At 51.4% G+C, this 16222-nt stretch overlaps 1 protein-coding gene across 5 annotated transcripts in view; it reads right to left on the bottom strand.

The window, feature by feature from the left end:
• Positions 1-221: 221 nt before the first annotated feature.
• The window catches only part of BCL2L1 (BCL2 like 1), a 52203-nt gene continuing 36202 nt past the window's right edge, over positions 222-16222 (bottom strand). For all 5 annotated transcript variants that reach the window (XM_059896719.1, XM_059896722.1, XM_059896721.1 and 2 more), the window contains exon 3: positions 222-1875. In XM_059896719.1, the coding sequence (XP_059752702.1) occupies positions 1738-1875 (138 nt within the window). In that variant the 3' untranslated portion in view covers positions 222-1737. The remainder of the gene's footprint in view (positions 1876-16222) is intronic.

Here is a 16222-nt window from a genome sequence, read left to right as displayed (position 1 = left end):
TCCTGTTAACACACAGCCCCAGTGCCCAGCACACAGCAGGTGCTCAATAAAAACCCAGTGTACAGGTGGAGAAATTCAGGCCCAGAGGAAGGAAGGGACTTGTCCAAGGTCCTCCCCTAAGAGCAGCAGAGCCAGCACCGGTACCCAGCTCTCCTGCAGCCCCTCTGCCAGCCAAGCATCCCCTCCTTTCCCTGTCCTGGAGCACACAAGAGCCCAGGCCCTTTGTTCACCGAGTCAACACAGTTTATTACTGAACTGCACCTTCACTTTCACACAGACTATTTCAAAGAGCTGGAACAAGTGTGGGGTGGGGGTTGGGGGAGGGACAGGTGCCCCTCAGGAGCCAGGACCCCCGGCTGGCTTCCCCGGACCAGGGCAGGGGAGGGAGCATCAGGCCGTTCAATCTCCGGGCACCAGCTCTCCACGTGCACACGCACAGCAAGCCAGCAGCTCCTCACACATAAATACAGACACGCTTAACAAAAATAGTATATCATCTTCACAAGGAATAAAAATTAGTCTCAAATATGTACAGCAGAGAGCCCGGGGTGGCCAGGGCTAGGCCAGGACCCCCAGGGATGAGACAGGCCATGGGTGGAGCAGAGGAGAGAGGGAGGCCTGAAGAGCTCCCGGCCAGGCCACCCTGACCTTGGCAGCCCGGCTGCCCAGGCTGAACGGGGGTGGGGCACAAATCGTTCAGGCTAGGCAGGACTGGCCCCTCCAGCCAGCCCTACCTCCACCCCACGCACAAGGCTCTCTTTCCTGCCCTTCCTGCCTGAGGTAGGGAAGACCCCAGGGCTCCCACAGCTGTTCCCTGTGGCTCCCCCTCACATCTGGGCGGAGGCCCCTGAACCCCATGGGCAGCAGCCCAAGGCAAAGGTGCCACAGGACGATCTCCTTGCAGGAAGCGAGGTAGCTGAGGCCATAAACAGCTCTGGGGCACCTATCTTGGGCCCAGTCGGTTCCTCAGTCATGGTCATGGGAGCCGGGGAAGGGGAAGGGAACTGGGGTGGTGCTCAACTGCAAGGGCCACCCGAGCTTTGGCATGGGGTGCTTCCTGCAGCTACAGCTCCCCCATCCCAGGTGGGGCTGGCCTCTAGCCAGAGGCCTCTAGAGGACACTGGGATTGAGGGTAGGGACTTTGGCCAGGCCAAAGGTGGGGAGGGGGTCCTGGTCCTTGTTTCTTTATGCCAAGCAGCCTGAATCCCTAATTAGTCAGAAGTGGCCCCTAAGCTTGGAGGGTGGGGATAAATGGAAGGGGAGCCCAGGTCCGGGAGGAGGGAGAGACAGGAAATGATCAATTCTGAGGCCACACACATCAAAATGAAGGCAATCTAGTCTCTCTTTCTGGGGAAAAGGGTCAGAAAACTTTCCAGCTCCCTGGCAGGAAAGCATCCTCAGGGAGGCTAAGGGGGCAGGGGTTCCACCAATCAGGCAGGGCACTCCAGCCCCCAGTCACAATTCCCCCCAAACCTATGAGCTTCCACGGGGCAGATTCTGGGGAAATTTTGTGGGTTTTGAGGCCGGGAGAACTGAGGTGTCGGGGAAGGCGGCTTTCACAGAAGCATGGTAAATTCTAGAAAACTAACTGCGGGGGACCAGGTCTAGGCCCAACCCTGTGATGTGTGGGTGGCCGTGGGCTGCATGTAGTGGTTCTCCTGGTGGCGATGGTGGCTGGACGGAGGGTGTGGTGAGGGCAGGATGGGGGTGGCGGGTGAGTGGGTGGTCAGTGTCTGGTCATTTCCGACTGAAGAGCGAGCCCAGCAGAACCACGCCAGCCACAGTCATGCCCGTCAGGAACCAGCGGTTGAAGCGCTCCTGGCCCTTCCGGCTCTCGGCTGCTGCATTGTTCCCGTAGAGTTCCACGAAAGTGTCCTGCAGGGAGACAGAAGAGAAGGGAACATGCTGTTTGAGTCCTCAACAGTAATGTGGCTGGGACAAAGGGGACCATCTGCATGCGATGGCCTTGGTGAAATGAAAAAATGTAGCCATCCATGCCCACTCTGGGCCAGATAAAGGGTTAAGGGCTGCCCTTCTTCCTGACGGGGATAACCAACCCATTTTATTGCTGAGAAAACAGGTGCAGAGTGGGGAAAGAGTTTTGTCCAAGGTCAGAGAGCTAGGAAGTAGTACTTCAGAACCTGAGGTGGGAAAGAGATGGGCAGGGGCAGGGAACTGACAGGAGGTCAGTGGGCTGGAGCAGGGTGGAGAGGAGGGGAGAAGGGAGATGAGCGTGCAGGGGTGAGCGAGAGCTAGACCACGTGTGGTCTGGAAGACTCGGAGGAGCCTGAAGTTGAGCCCAAGGGTGGTGCAGAACCACCAGGACTCGGCCTTTCCACTGCTGCAACAGAGGGAGGGAGGGAGAGAAAAGAGCCAGGGCTCAATTCCCAGAGTGGTTCAGGAGCAGAGCAGATCTGGAGGGAGCCTCTGACCAGGGCAGGCTGATGGGTGGGCAGAGCAGGGCAGAGTAGAGAGGGTAACAACAATGCAGGACTGGGATGGGGTCTATGAGGCCCTGTCCCCCACCCCAGGGGGCGTGAACCTGGGCCCAGGAGGAGGTGAGCAACAGCCCTCTCCCTGAAGCTAGTCAGGAGGGAAGCACGTGATACTGGGAAGGAGGGGCAGCGGGTTAAGTGACCCAGCCTGGGGTGGAGTCAGCCTGTGGCGCAGGGAGAGGGGAGCTTGGAGCACCCTTTAATGAGTGTGCTTTGCACCCGATTTGTCCTTTAATCCTCTCAGCAATGCTGTCTCTCCCCACTGACAGACCAGGAAGCCTGGCCTCTGAGCACTGAAGGACTTGATCAGGTCACCCAACTCTGTGGTGGAACCAGAATCCAAACCTGGTGCCTGGCGCCTAGAAATCAGTGTGCTTTGTGTGCCTAGGGAGGGAACAGATCACTGGCTGGTTCCAGAGACTGTGTTCTTGCCTCTCCACCAAGAACTCACATCGTGGGCCCACACCTCTACCTGGGCCCGACTGGTTGAGCCACCAGGCGGCTCCCTCAGACAGCGCCTGCCGTTTCTGGTTGGCCCCAGGTCCCACCCGGCCAGTTTGCTCACTGTGATATCTGCTGGGCCCTACTTCTAGTCTTGATGACATCCCCTTAACTCCACGCCAAGAAGATTTTTTAAAACATAGGTCAGATCGTGGCACACCAACAGCTTTCCCTTGCACTTAGAAAGCCAGCATCATGTCTGTTTATATCCCTGGTACCTGGCAGAGGGCCATGCGCACTGAGCTGCCACCTTGACTCAAAGAATCTGTAACATTTATTAAGCCATTAGGGAGGTAGCAGTGATGCATGAGCCAGAGCCCTTCCAGAAAGCTCACCATCTACAGGGGAAAAGGCATTGGGAGGGGAAGGCAGGCAGGTGGGGAAAAACCCCACCATTCAGACCATGTCACTCCACCATCTCAAGCTCTCCAAGGCTCCCCCTCACACACGGAATCAAGTCCTCACCACGGCCAGCGAGGTCCGGTAGGACCCGGCCCCTCCCCACTGCACACTGCATTCTAGTCGCACTGGCCTCCTTGCTGTTTCTTGTACATCCGCTGAGCTCGGGACCTGCTGCCCTTGCTGCCTGGAGCACTTGACCCCAGGCTCCCTCATTTCACTCCTAACTCTGCTCAAATGTGATCTCCTCAGAGACGCCTTCCCTGGCCACCCTGTCTAAAATGGTACCCACCACCCTGATCTCTCTCTACCTATCCCCTTACCTTGCTTTATTTTCCTTCTCAGCACTTTTCAGAAGCAGAGCCTACCCTTGGTCTTTGTTTTGATTTGTCTCCTGCAATAGTCATGGCTTGATGAGGCAGAGAGCCTGTCTTGTTTCTATATATCCAGAACAGTGTCTGGTACATAGTTGGTGCTCAATAAGTACATGAGTAGAACAAAGGTCTTACATGTCTTCTAAGTGCCAGACATTGTCATCCCACTTCACCTTCATCAGAATCCCCAGATGTAGCGATCTGAGCCCCATTTCACAGGTGAAACAACTGAGGTTTAGAGTCGGAAAGACCTTGCCTGGGGTCACCCAGCTAACAGGTGGCAGAGCTAGGATCAAAACCCAGGACTGCCTGGCCCCAACCCAAGTGCTGCTACAGCAGGACACTTCCCTATGTGGGGGGCTGCGGTGGAGGTGGAGTGCTGGGTCTGGGGAGAGAAGGGCAGGGGTGGCAGTGGCGGCCGCCAGCGTCCTTACTCTTCGGCCTTCATCCTGGTTAGCCTCCATGGGTGTTGGCAGACCAGAAAATTCTTACAGGAATTAAAATTTTTCTGGTCCCAAGTGAAGTAGGCCCAGGTGAAGTCACAAAAAAGATTGATGTGATGAGGGAGAGTCCCGGGCTGTGGGGAGCATGGGAGAGGGAGGCCATGGCCAGAAGGCTCTGGGTTATCCAAAGGGGCCAAATGTCCCACAAGAAACCAGGGACATTGGGTTGCAGCCAAAGCGGGAGAGGCCTGGCTCCCACGATGGGAACTTTCCTGAAGTAGAGGGCTGGCAGCCACAGGAAATTTTCGGCTCTGAGGCTGAGCTGGAGTAAACAGGCCCTGCCCCTGCAAGGCACAAAGCACTCACTGTCCAGGAACAGTTATTCTAGGGTGGCGGGAACATTCTCCTGTCGGTGCCACGGAGACAAGGCTCTGATATGCCCAGCCCCCCCCCCCCCCACCGCCCCATGCATTCGCGGTTGGACAACCTTCATCTCCATTTCAGAAGCTCCTTCTCCTAGGGAGGGGGGAGAGAGGATTCTGGGATTGCTTTTGCAGAGAGAGCAAGAGCAAAACGGGGCGTGCTGTTCCAGGGCGGGTGCCGGGGAGGCAGTGGTGTGGGTATATTTAGCCCACGGTTCACACGACACACTTGGAAACAAACACAGCCATTTTCTCAGCGGGCGCCTGCTCTGGATAAATAAACAGGATTGCGGAGCTGCCCTGGTCTGGAAAAGCAGAGATAAGCCCCCACTGCTGCGAGCCAGAGCTGGCGTGGTGGACAGGGCGTCAGACGTAAGAGTGGGCTGTAGGGAGGTCTCTGATGTCACAGAGGCTTTCAGGAGACCCATCCTCAGCGTGGGTTAGGGCAAAAGTGGGGCAAGTTTCTCTTTGTAGCTGTGACCACTACCATGGGATCCATGAGGGGTTTTCAGGACCACTGGGGACAGGCAGTGGCTAATGACCTCCATGGGAGAACCGTGGACTCCTAGGCTGGCAGACCCCCAAGTCAACAAGGCCAACACATTCACGCACTCTACAGTTTCAAACAGCCTGTTTGTGGGCTTGGACTCAACCCTCTAGCATCGGGGCCCTTCAGAGTGGCGAGACAAGAACCAGGGTCCCCAGGAGAAGCTAAGGCGGGGGCCACTTTCAAGGTCCTCCCTCCAACAGTCCTGGCCACATGTGTGGAATGGCCCAGCCCCACACTCCGGAGCGTTTCATGCCCCTGTGCCTTTGCCAGCACTGTGTCCTCTAACTGGTCACCCTCCCCACACCTCCCTTCCTCAGTCAGCCAACCCTACTCAGCTTACACGACTCCACTTTGGAGTCCTGTCTTCTGAGAAGATGTCCCTATTTATCCCTCCTTCAACTCCACGAGGAATGTCTCCTTTGTGCTCCCAGAGTTTTCGGACCTTCGTTCACACCGTTAACTACTGAGTGCCTACCATGCTCCAGGCCCAGTACTGGAGACACAGCAGTGGACAAGACAAATAAGGTTCCCACTTTCACGGAGCTTACGTTCTAGTCCATGCATTCTCCATGCATTCTCCATCGGTGGGGGGTGGGGGGCATAGCACAGAAAGGGATCACAGTACAGCTGTGGTATTCAGAGTCACGGCAGGGCAATTAGGACAAACATGTCTAAGAGGACTCCTTCGTGGGAAGTGGTGAAGAGAGAAAAAGGTTGAGAAACACTGTCCTAGTGGGAAGCAGAGAGAATAAGAAGCAAGACAATTTCAGATATGATGAGGTTTTGAAGACAGTAAGTCCTAGGCAGGTGATAAAGAATACCAGGGGACTGATGTAGGTGGAGTGGCCAGAAAAGGCCTCTCTGGGGAAGTGAGGTTTAAACTGAGACCTGAATGACTAGGTGGCAGTGGCCAAGGGAGGATTAAAAATCTCGGGTGAAAAAGAGCATGTTCCACCGGAAGCAACAAGTGCAAAGGCCCTGAGGCAGGAAGGAGAGGCAGGGGCGTCCCTAGGTTGAGGCTCTCTGTATGTCGGTCTCGCCCATCAGTCTGGGGGCTCAGTGCAGGCAGGGACCAAGGACCCACGTCTGAAGCCAGGGGTCCATCCAGATAGGCACAGACTGGCTTCAGCTAGATCTCTGTCCAGAGACAGCCAACTGCACAATGCAGGTTATCCTGCGGCCCCCTGCAACCCTGGAGAAGTCAGGAGAAAGGCTGGAACAGCAGTGCCCCTGGGGCAGTGGCCCAAGTGCCAGCGGACTACCCGCCCTGCCAGGGGCTGGAGCGCAGTTCCTGCTTGAATCCAGTCAGTCCTCCACTCCCCACCCTTCTCCTCTCTCACCTCCCACGTCTCCATGCTTCTTCCTAGCAGTGCGACTTTGAGCAGGTTACTTCGATTCTCCAGCCCATAGTGTCCTCACTTTTTAAATAACAATAAAATATCTGTTATTATGACAGCTGACCTTTATCACACAGCTGAATGTTTTACCTGTGCCAGGGACTGAGCTAAAGCACTTTACTCCAAGGAGGCCATACTCCCTGCACAATCACAATCACATTCACTTGAGTGATTGTTTTTTGTCCTGTCTCCCCCACTAGACTGCGTGTAGTTTTTGTCACTTGTACCTCAAGAACCTGGTGCTATACCTGGAACATAGCAGGTGCCGTTCTAAATGAACCTATTTGAGATGAACAAGTGAATGACTACTTTCAGTTAATCCTCAGAACATTTATCAGAGCCTCATTCTACAGACGTGAAGATGGAGGCTTCAGCGTTTCCCCACAAGCTCTATCTAGGAAGTGGTAGGACTGGGATTTGACGGCTTCCTGCTCATTCTGATGTCCAATCCTGCCATCTTGGGTCCCTGCTGTCTCCACCCACAGAGAACTAGCCTCTTCAGTGGCGGCAGCAGTGGCTGACTTTTCCCGAGCACTTACCTTGCAAGACACTCTTCTTGGCCCTTTCTGTGGATTAGTTTACTTAACTGTCTCTACGCTCTGTCAGCCAGTGGGTACTACTATTAACCCAGCATACAGCTGATGGACCCGAGGCCCATAGATGATGTGTGACTTGCCCAAGGTCACACAGTGACCTGGTGACATGGCTGGGTTGCCTGCACCAACCATCTGGCTCCAGTGCCTTTGCTCCTAACCTCTACACAGCACTCTGCTCACTTTCAAAAGGATAATTCGCCTCAAGGCCCCATCATGGGCCAGGTGCATGCACTTCTGTTACTGAAGGAGGTCCTCACTCTAAGCCCAGGTAAGCCGAGGCTCAGAGATACTGAGAGACCTGTCCCAAGTGGATAAGTAGAGAAGCCAGTTCATATTCTGGGCCAAGCCTATAGCCCTGAGTCCCTCTAGGAGGAGGAAGGTGGCCTGAGGCCACCAGCTGAATGAATGAGTTCTGGCCCCTAGCCAGCTGAGGGGAACTGGGTGCCACAGGAAAAGGATGTGACGAAGGCGAGGAGAGAAAGTGAAACCCTTCCGTCCTGGCTTCAGTGGAGAACAAGCACCTCTGCCAGACGGGCCCTTCCTTCCTTTAGGGTGACTCTGGAGGGCCCAGGCCCACTGCGTCCTTCCTGCTTGGTTATTTCAGGAAAGAGGTAGGTGGAGAAGAGGAAGGGGCTCCTAGCAGCCCAGGGAAAGTGCCAGGGACGTCAACACTGTACCTTACCCGGCCTCACCACAGCCCTGCAGGGGCAGGCCGTGAGTCACTTTCTGCTCCTGGCCTCAGTTTCCCTGGGGGAGAGGCTGAAAAATGCCAGCTGAATAGACAAATGAGGCCTTGCTAGGAGCTCCCAAGGAGATGGCAGGAAGGTGGGTGGTGGGGCAAACGAAGAGGTCTTATCACTCTCTTGGCAGGGAGCAGCAGGCGGAGACTCGGAAGAAGTGAGGTTTGTGGTTGGAATCCACTTCCCTTGGCTTTCTTGGGGGAGCTGTTGGCCTCAGCAATGTGAGAGGAACACAGCCTCTCTCCTCTACCCTGGGGAACACGGGCCTGGATGTGGGCAACTCAGAGAGGCGGCTCAGTGGGGCAGGGCAAAGACATGGGTTGCCAGATTGCTGGGCTGACACCTCAGTCTAGCCAGCCCAGCTGTGGGCGGCACAGCAGGCTGCTCTACTTCTGAGCCTTAGTTTCTCCTGCTTTGACCTCACAAGGCAGTGCTGGTGAGACCAGGGGATGAAAGCACTTGGTAAAGCAAGGTGACCTTGGTGTTACTGGTTGAGGAGGGTGGCATGGGGGGCCCAAGCCATCCAGGCTGTAGGTAATATTTGGAGCATCCTCACAGCAAACTTCGTGTTAATCTTTCTCTAAGTCTGCCCCTGTCAGCTGCCAGCCTCTCCTCCCCCGCCTCCTCCCCCACCATTAGTTCTAAGAAGCTAAGCCTGACAGATGTGCTTACTTCTCAGAAAAGGAAGTGGTTGTGCCGGGAGGAGATAACACCTCCGCTGGGGAATTGAGAAAGCTATCGCGCCCAGCAGTGCGAGCGTGGGCTCTCCACCTCCTCAGCTCAGAAGTGGAGTGCTAGTCTTGGAGGCAGAGAGAGATAATTCAGAAAATCATTTACTGGGGGCACAGATGCTCATTTTGGGGCTCTCGACCACCTTCCCAGGGAGTGATGACTGCTCTTTACCAAGCACTTACCATGCACCAGGCATGGTGCTAAGAGCTTCGTCATGTATGCAAATTCACTTAATCCTCATAATAACCCCATGAAGTAAGTGCTATCATTACTCTCCATGTTACAGATGAGGAAACAGGCACGGAGAGGTCAAATGACCTCCCAAGGCCATACAGTTATAAATCGCAGAGTAGGGATTTGAATTCAGGCAGTCTGGCTCCAGAGCTCAAATGCTTAATGGCTCCTGGGCAGCTGCTATCTGCTCATAAGCATTCATTCCCTGGCAGTCTGAGAACTCCCCTCATCTCAATCCTCTCTCATCTCATCCTTGGTAACTAACTCCCTATTCTTTCATGAGTAGATGGCCACAGCCTTTCATTCCTCTTCCAGTGTCCAGGGTGAGAAGGACCAAGGCTCACCCTTGAAACAGAGTCAGAGACTCAAAAGTGACCTTACAAGATACCCATCCAACCTTCCATGTGATGCTCAAGCTCACCCCTAACTCATCCTCACTTCCCAGATGAGGTTCAGAAAGGTGGAGTGCAAATCTACAGATTCAGTGCAATCTCTATCAAAATACTAATGGCATTTTTCACAGAACAAGAACAAATAATCATAAAATTTGTATGGAAACACAAAAGACCCCCAATAGCCAAAACAATCTTGAGAAAAAAGAACAAAGCTGGAGGTATCATTCTCTCTGATTTCAAACTATATTACAAAGCTACAGTAATCAAAACAGTATGGTACCAACACAGAAACAGACACATAGATCAATGGAACAGAACAGAGAGACCAGAAATGAACCCACACTTATATGGGCAATTAATCTATGACAAAGGAGGCAAGAAGATACAACAGGGAAAGACAGCCTCTGCAACAAATGTCACTGGGAAAACTGGACAACTACATACAAAAGAGTCAAACTGGATGATTTTCTCACACCATGCACAAAAATAAATTCAAAATGGATTAAAGACTTAAATGTAAGACCTGAAACCATAAAACTCCTAGAAGAAAACATAGGTGGTATGTTCTTTGATTTGTAATGTTTTTTGGATATGTCCCCTGAAGCAAGGGAAACAAAAGCAAAAATAAACAAATGGGAGTACATTAAACTAAAAAAGCTTTTGCATGGTGAAGGAAACTATCAACAAAACTAAAAGGCCACCTATTGAATGGGAGATGATATCTGCAAATGATATAGCCGATAATCAGTTAATATCCAAAATATACAAAGAATTCATACAACTCAAAAAAACAAATAACCAGATTACAAAATGGGCAGAGGATCTGAATAGACATTTTTCCAAGGAAGACATACAGATGGCCAACAGGCACGTGAAAAGATGCTCAACATCACAAAACATTGGGAAATGCAAACCAAAACCACAATGAGATATCACTTCACACCTGTCAGAATGGTTATTATCGAAAAGGCAACAAATAACAACTGTTGGTGGGGACGTGGAGAAAAGGGAACCCTCATGCACTGCTGGTGGGAATGTAAACTGGTGCAGCCACTATGGAATACAGTATGGAGATTCCTTAGAAAATTAAAACTAGAACTACCATATGATCCAGCAATACCACTCCCTGTGTATTTATCTGAAGAAAACAAAAACACTAATTAGGGCTTCCCTGGTGGCGCAGTGGTTGAGAATCTGCCTGCTAATGCAGGGGACACGGGTTCGAGCCCTGGTCTGGGAAGATCCCACATGCCACGGAGCAACTGGGCCCGTGAGCCACAACTACTGAGCCTGCGCGTCTGGAGCCTGTGCCCCGCAACGGGAGAGGCCGCGATAGTGAAAGGCCCGCGCACCGCGATGAAGAGCGGTCCCCGCACCGCGATGAAGAGCGGTCCCCGCACCGCGATGAAGAGTGGCCCCCACTTGCCGCAACTAGAGAAAGCCCTCGCACGAACCGAAGACCCAGCACAGCCAAAAATAAAAAAAAAATAAATAAATAAAAAATAAAAGTAGCTATAAAAAAAAATTAAAAAAAAAAAAAAAAAAACACTAATTAGAAAAGATATATGCACCCGTATGTTCACTGCAGCATTATTTGCAATAGCCAAGATATGGAAGCAACCGAAGTGCCCATTAACAGAGGAATGGATAAAGAAGATGATACACACACACACACACACACGCAACAGAATATTAGCCATAAAAAAGAATGAAGTCTTGCCATTTGTGACAACATGGAGGGACCTAGAGGGTATTATGCTTAGTGAAATAAGTCAGAGAAAGGCAAATCCTATATGATTTCACTTATATGTGGAATCTCAATCAAAACAAAACAAATGAACAAACAAAACATAAACAGAGTTATAGATACAGAGAACAGGTGTCTGACAGAGGGGAGGGGGCTCGGGGGAGGAAAGAAATAGGTGAGGGAGATTAAGAGATATAAACTTCCAGTTGCAAGATAAATGAGTCTCGGGTATGAAATGTACAGCGTGGGGAATATAGTCAGTAACTATGTAGTATCTTTGTATGGTGACTTATCTTAACTAGACTGACTGTGGTGATCAGTTTGAATTGTATAGAAATATCGAATCACTTCGTTGTATAGCAGGAACTAATATAGCATTGTAGGTCAATTATACTTAAAAAACAAACAAACAAACTCATAGAAAAAGAGATCAGATTTGTGGTTACCAGAGGCAGGGGCCGGGGGGAGGTGAGGGGAGGGGTAAGGAAGAAGGTGGTCAAAAGGTACAAACTTCCAATTATAAGATAAATTAGTACTAGGGATGTAATGTACAACATGATAAATGTAATTAACACTGCTGTATGTTATATATTAAAGTTTTTAAGAGAATAAATCCTGAGTTCTCATCATAAGAAAAAAAATTTTTTTTCTATTTGATTTTGTACCTATACGAGATGACAGATGTTCACTAAACTTACTGTGGTAATCACTTTATGATGTATGTAAATCAAATCTTTATGCTATAAACCTTTTAAACTTATACAGTACTGTATGTCAAATATATTTCAATAAAACTGAAAGGAAAAAAACAAAAAGAAAGGTGGAGCATCCAGATCCAGATGAGTTAGGGGCGAGCTTGAGCATCACGTGGAAGGTTGGATGGGTATCTTGTATAGTAGGTCTGTTTCACTCCAGATGGTCCATACTCATGGAGTATCTCCAGGGCATTCTCTGCTTACACACTTGTGAGAAGGGGCTCCTTCCCTCCTGTGTGGAGCATTTCATCTTTGGACAGCTCTTTTGGAAAAGTTTTCCCTTTGATCAGCTCTCCTGGAAAACTTTTGCCTCTTTCCCTCTACCTCCCGCCATGGCTGGGCCTTAGTTCTGGTTCTCTCTCCTCTGCTGCTCTCCTCCAACTCTGTCCCAAGGGCTACCCAAGAAGGCAACATGAGCTGGCAGAGGAAGCTATGCCAGCCTTGCCCTGGACCAGGTCCTGCTGCTCTCTGAGTATCAGCTTCCTCATTTGTAAAATGGCAGTGCTATCCGGATGAGGCCAAGGCTGGTGACAAATTAACTTCTTTTTCTCCACCAAACTGGGCTGCCAGAGCAAAGAATAGGCAGGTACCCCAAAAGTCTTGCAATTAGACTAAGATGTTTAGCTTTGGACCTCATCTATAACATGGGGATTAAAAATGTACTTATTTCACAAGAACATTGTGAAAATTCAATAGTAATACATATAAAGGGCTTAGAACTATACGTGACACATAGTAGACTTTAAGTAAATGTCAGCTATTATACTGCTCTTATTATTAGACCAAGGCTCAGCTTGAGTCTTAGAGCTTTCTCCATGGTCTGCAGGGTTTCCTTAGCTTTGTCTAGGGCCAGGCTGCTTATTCCTCACATGCCATGTTCTGTTCGGCCTCAGGACCTTTGCTCATGTTGGTCCCTATGCCGAACTCTCTCCTGCTTATCTCTTCGGTCTTAACCTACAGGCCACTTCCTCAAGGAGGCCTCCTGCTCTCCCCTTCCAAGTCTCCTTCGGCTCTCTCACCAGTTTGCTGAGCTGCTCATTTCTGACCATGAGCTCTGTCCCCCAGGCCTAGCCCAGCGCTGGGCCCAGAGAAGGTGCTGATGAGTACGGCTGACTGGTGGGAAGGGAAGAAGGCCAGTTCCCTCTCTCTTCATCCCCACCCTCATTGCCTGGCAAAACTAGGAGGAGGCTCCAAGGCACCAGGTGATTGGGCAGGGTACCTGGGGCTCCCCAGACACCAAGTTCTCCCAGGCTCATGAGAAAGTTCTGGAAAAGGCATCTTCTGCATTGTGTTGAGGCAACAGGCAGGAGGGACTAGGGTAGCAATCTACAAAAGGAACAGGGGCTTGGTCTCTGGGGCCAACCCCTCCCTAAAACTCTGCTGCTTTCTGGGGTCTATGCCTCCAAATACTCCATGGTCCAAAGCAGCCACTCCCTCCTCCTTTCTGCCCAGAGCTGCCCCCACTCCCTCATCTGGTGCTGATCAATGCTGCATGCTGTGAAAAAAAGAGCAATGGGCTGAGCATCAGCAGGTGTGGGTTTCGTGTCCTAGCTCTGTCACTGGCTTGCTTGGGGTGAGTCCATTCCGCTGTCTGGGATGCTGGGAAAGTCTGGGACTTTCCTTATCTGTAAAATGAAGGGGATCATCTCAAAGGACTCTTAACCAGTGCTGCAGCATGAGGAGGATGAAAATAATTCACACACGGGCCAGTAAGTGACTACCTGTGTTCTCTCTCAGGGTACCCAAAAGATCCAATAATTTAGTGCAGAAGGTGAGAGGCAACATTCTGGAGTAGAAGAACTTGTTGCCTCCACTTTAAAGCCTGCTGAGCCTTGCCCTCAAACCTGCAGATTCCAGGGGAAAAGGGCAATGGGCATGTCTGTGACCAGGGCCAGCTCCTCAGAGGGCCAGACCTTGCCGGGCTGCGCCCCAGTGGCCTCAACCTCCTCACCCCAGCACCGCCTCCAACTAGTCCAGACAAGTCCCGGGTATTTTCAGCCACCTTTATCTGATGGGAAATGTTTGGAATTCCACAGCAGAAGGCAACGGCTCTGGAGGATTTGGGGACGGGAGCAAATCCCTGCAGCCCCCACCACATACGAATGGTCACGCACACACCCTTGTAACCAAAACCTCAGAGCTGAAGGCTCCCTCAGGGTGCATTTCCTACATTCTGGTTCCTTCTAGTCTCCCCGTTTCATCTTCACCCCAGTCCACCAGCCCCCTCAAGGTACAGAACAGCAAGATGCCTGAGACGGTGCCAGGAGAGCTGAAGTACTCTTGTAGCCATGACGCTGAGGAGGGGCCACCTGGAGGTTTGCTGTTCACGGTCAGTGCCCACAGCACCAACAAACTGCAGAAGATCACCACCACCATCACCAGGCAAGCCCAGAAGCAACTCGCTGTCCCACCTGATGTGGCACGACCTGTGGTTCACAGAGATGTCTAGCTCAACCCCCACCCTAGACAGATGGAAAATTGAGACCTGACGAGGTGAAGGGACTCCCCCGCAAGGCCTCTTGACCCCTGGAGCACAAAAGTGCGGGTTCCAAGCCCAGCTCTGTGACTGTCTACTTGTGGGACCTGGGGCAAGACTTTACCTTTCCTTTCCAAGCCCAGGGGCCTGTCTACAAAGTGAGAACGCTGTCCTTACATCACAGGCTTAGCAGCAAGAATTAAATGGCCCATGGAAAGTGCTCAATAAATGTTAGCTGTTATTTTTTTATAGCTAAAAATGAATGGCTCCATTTGTGCTTCTCATGTGGTATTCTCATTATTTATAGCTACAAACAAACAAAAAAATCCCCAAAAAACAACAAAAAAAACCCCAAAACAGCTCATACTGACTCAGCCTCTGCTTGAATTCTCAAAATCTTCCAAGTAGGTGTTGTCCCCATCATTTTACCAACGAGGAAACTAAGGTTCAGAGAGCTGAGGAGACTTTGCCTGAGATCTCTGGTTACCAAGTTGAGGGTGTCTGACTCCACAGCTCGTTAGATCTGCCAGCGCAATAGGACAGATGCAGAAGGATGTGACTAAGCTCTTCCTTCCTTCCCCTTTCACCCACCCACTGCCCACTACTTACTGAGGATCTTGGGCCTTGCATCAGAGATGACTTTGAGGACAGGGCAGAGGCATGTCTCTTGGTTCCCCCCGGGGGTGCCTTGGGGGTGGGAAGGACAGAGGTATGCGGATGGCTGCTCTGTGCTTCCCCACTGCCCCCCAACTCAGCCCCTGCAAGGTCAGTCCTTGCAGAGTCCCTCCCTCCCCCTGGTCATTATCTTGGAAACAAAAGCCATGCCAAAAAGCTTTGGTGGAGCTGTTAGCTGAGTTTTTAAAGACAGACCATGACCCCTTTGTGCGCTGACCTGTGGGGTTGTAGGAGGATTCCCTGCTTAGCTCTGGACACTCATTCATTCCATAAATCTTTATTAAGAGCCCACTAAATGTCAGGCACCATGTTAAGTGCTGGGGATAAAGCAGTGACTAAATTAGAAGAAAATTCCTACCTGCATAAGTTTATCATTTAACGGGAAGAGACAGGCAACAAACAAATGTCAGATGGTGATAAGTGGTAAAGAGAAAACTAAATGAGAGAAAGGGGTTAGCGAGAAACATGGAAGAGGGCAGAATTAAAACCCTGGTCAGGGAAAGCTTCTTTAGGAGGTGACATCTGATCAGAACCCTGAATGAAATGAGGAACCGGCACTGCAAGGATCTGAGGAAAGGCAGAGGGAAGAGCAAGTGCCAGGCCCTGAGGCAGGAACACACCTGGGGTACTCCAGGAACAGGAAAGATGTCAGTATGGCTGAAGCTGAGTGAATGAGGGGAGAATGATAGCGTGGGGTCTGGCAGTAGCCAAGGGCCAGATTGTGCAGGGCCTGTAAGGCCATTTAAAGACTTGAGCCTGTCCTTCGAGTGACATGGGAACACTGCAGGGTTCTGAGCAGGGGAGGGACATGATCTGACTTTGATTTTAACAGACTCCCTCTGGTTGCTGGGTGGAGATCTCCAGGGGTAAGGGTGGAAGCAAGAGGTCTGGTGAGGAGCTGATGCAGTCATCTGGGAAAAACATGAGGGTGGCTTAACCAGGATGGTGCCAGGGAAGCTGGAGAGAAGCAGTCAGATTCAGAATTTATTTTTAAAAGTAGAGCTGAGGACTTCCCTGGTGGCGCAGTGGTTAAGAATCCGCCTGCCAATGCAGGGGACACAGGTTCGAGCCCTGGTCCGGGAAGATCCCACATGCCGCGGAACAACTAAGCCCGTGTGCCACAACTACTGAGTCTGTGCTGTAGAGCCCGCGAGCCACAACTACTGAGCCCTTGCGCCACAACTACTGAAGCCCGCACACCTAGAGCCCATGCTCCGCAACAAGAGAAGCCACTGCAACGAGAAGCCTGCGCACCACAACGAAGAGTAGCCCCCGCTCACCACAACTAGAG

Source organism: Balaenoptera ricei, chromosome 15, assembly GCF_028023285.1.
Source record: "Balaenoptera ricei isolate mBalRic1 chromosome 15, mBalRic1.hap2, whole genome shotgun sequence".
Taxonomy (NCBI): domain Eukaryota; kingdom Metazoa; phylum Chordata; class Mammalia; order Artiodactyla; family Balaenopteridae; genus Balaenoptera; species Balaenoptera ricei.
Note: the sequence above shows the minus strand (reverse complement) of the source record. Positions and strands in the feature narration are given on the sequence as shown.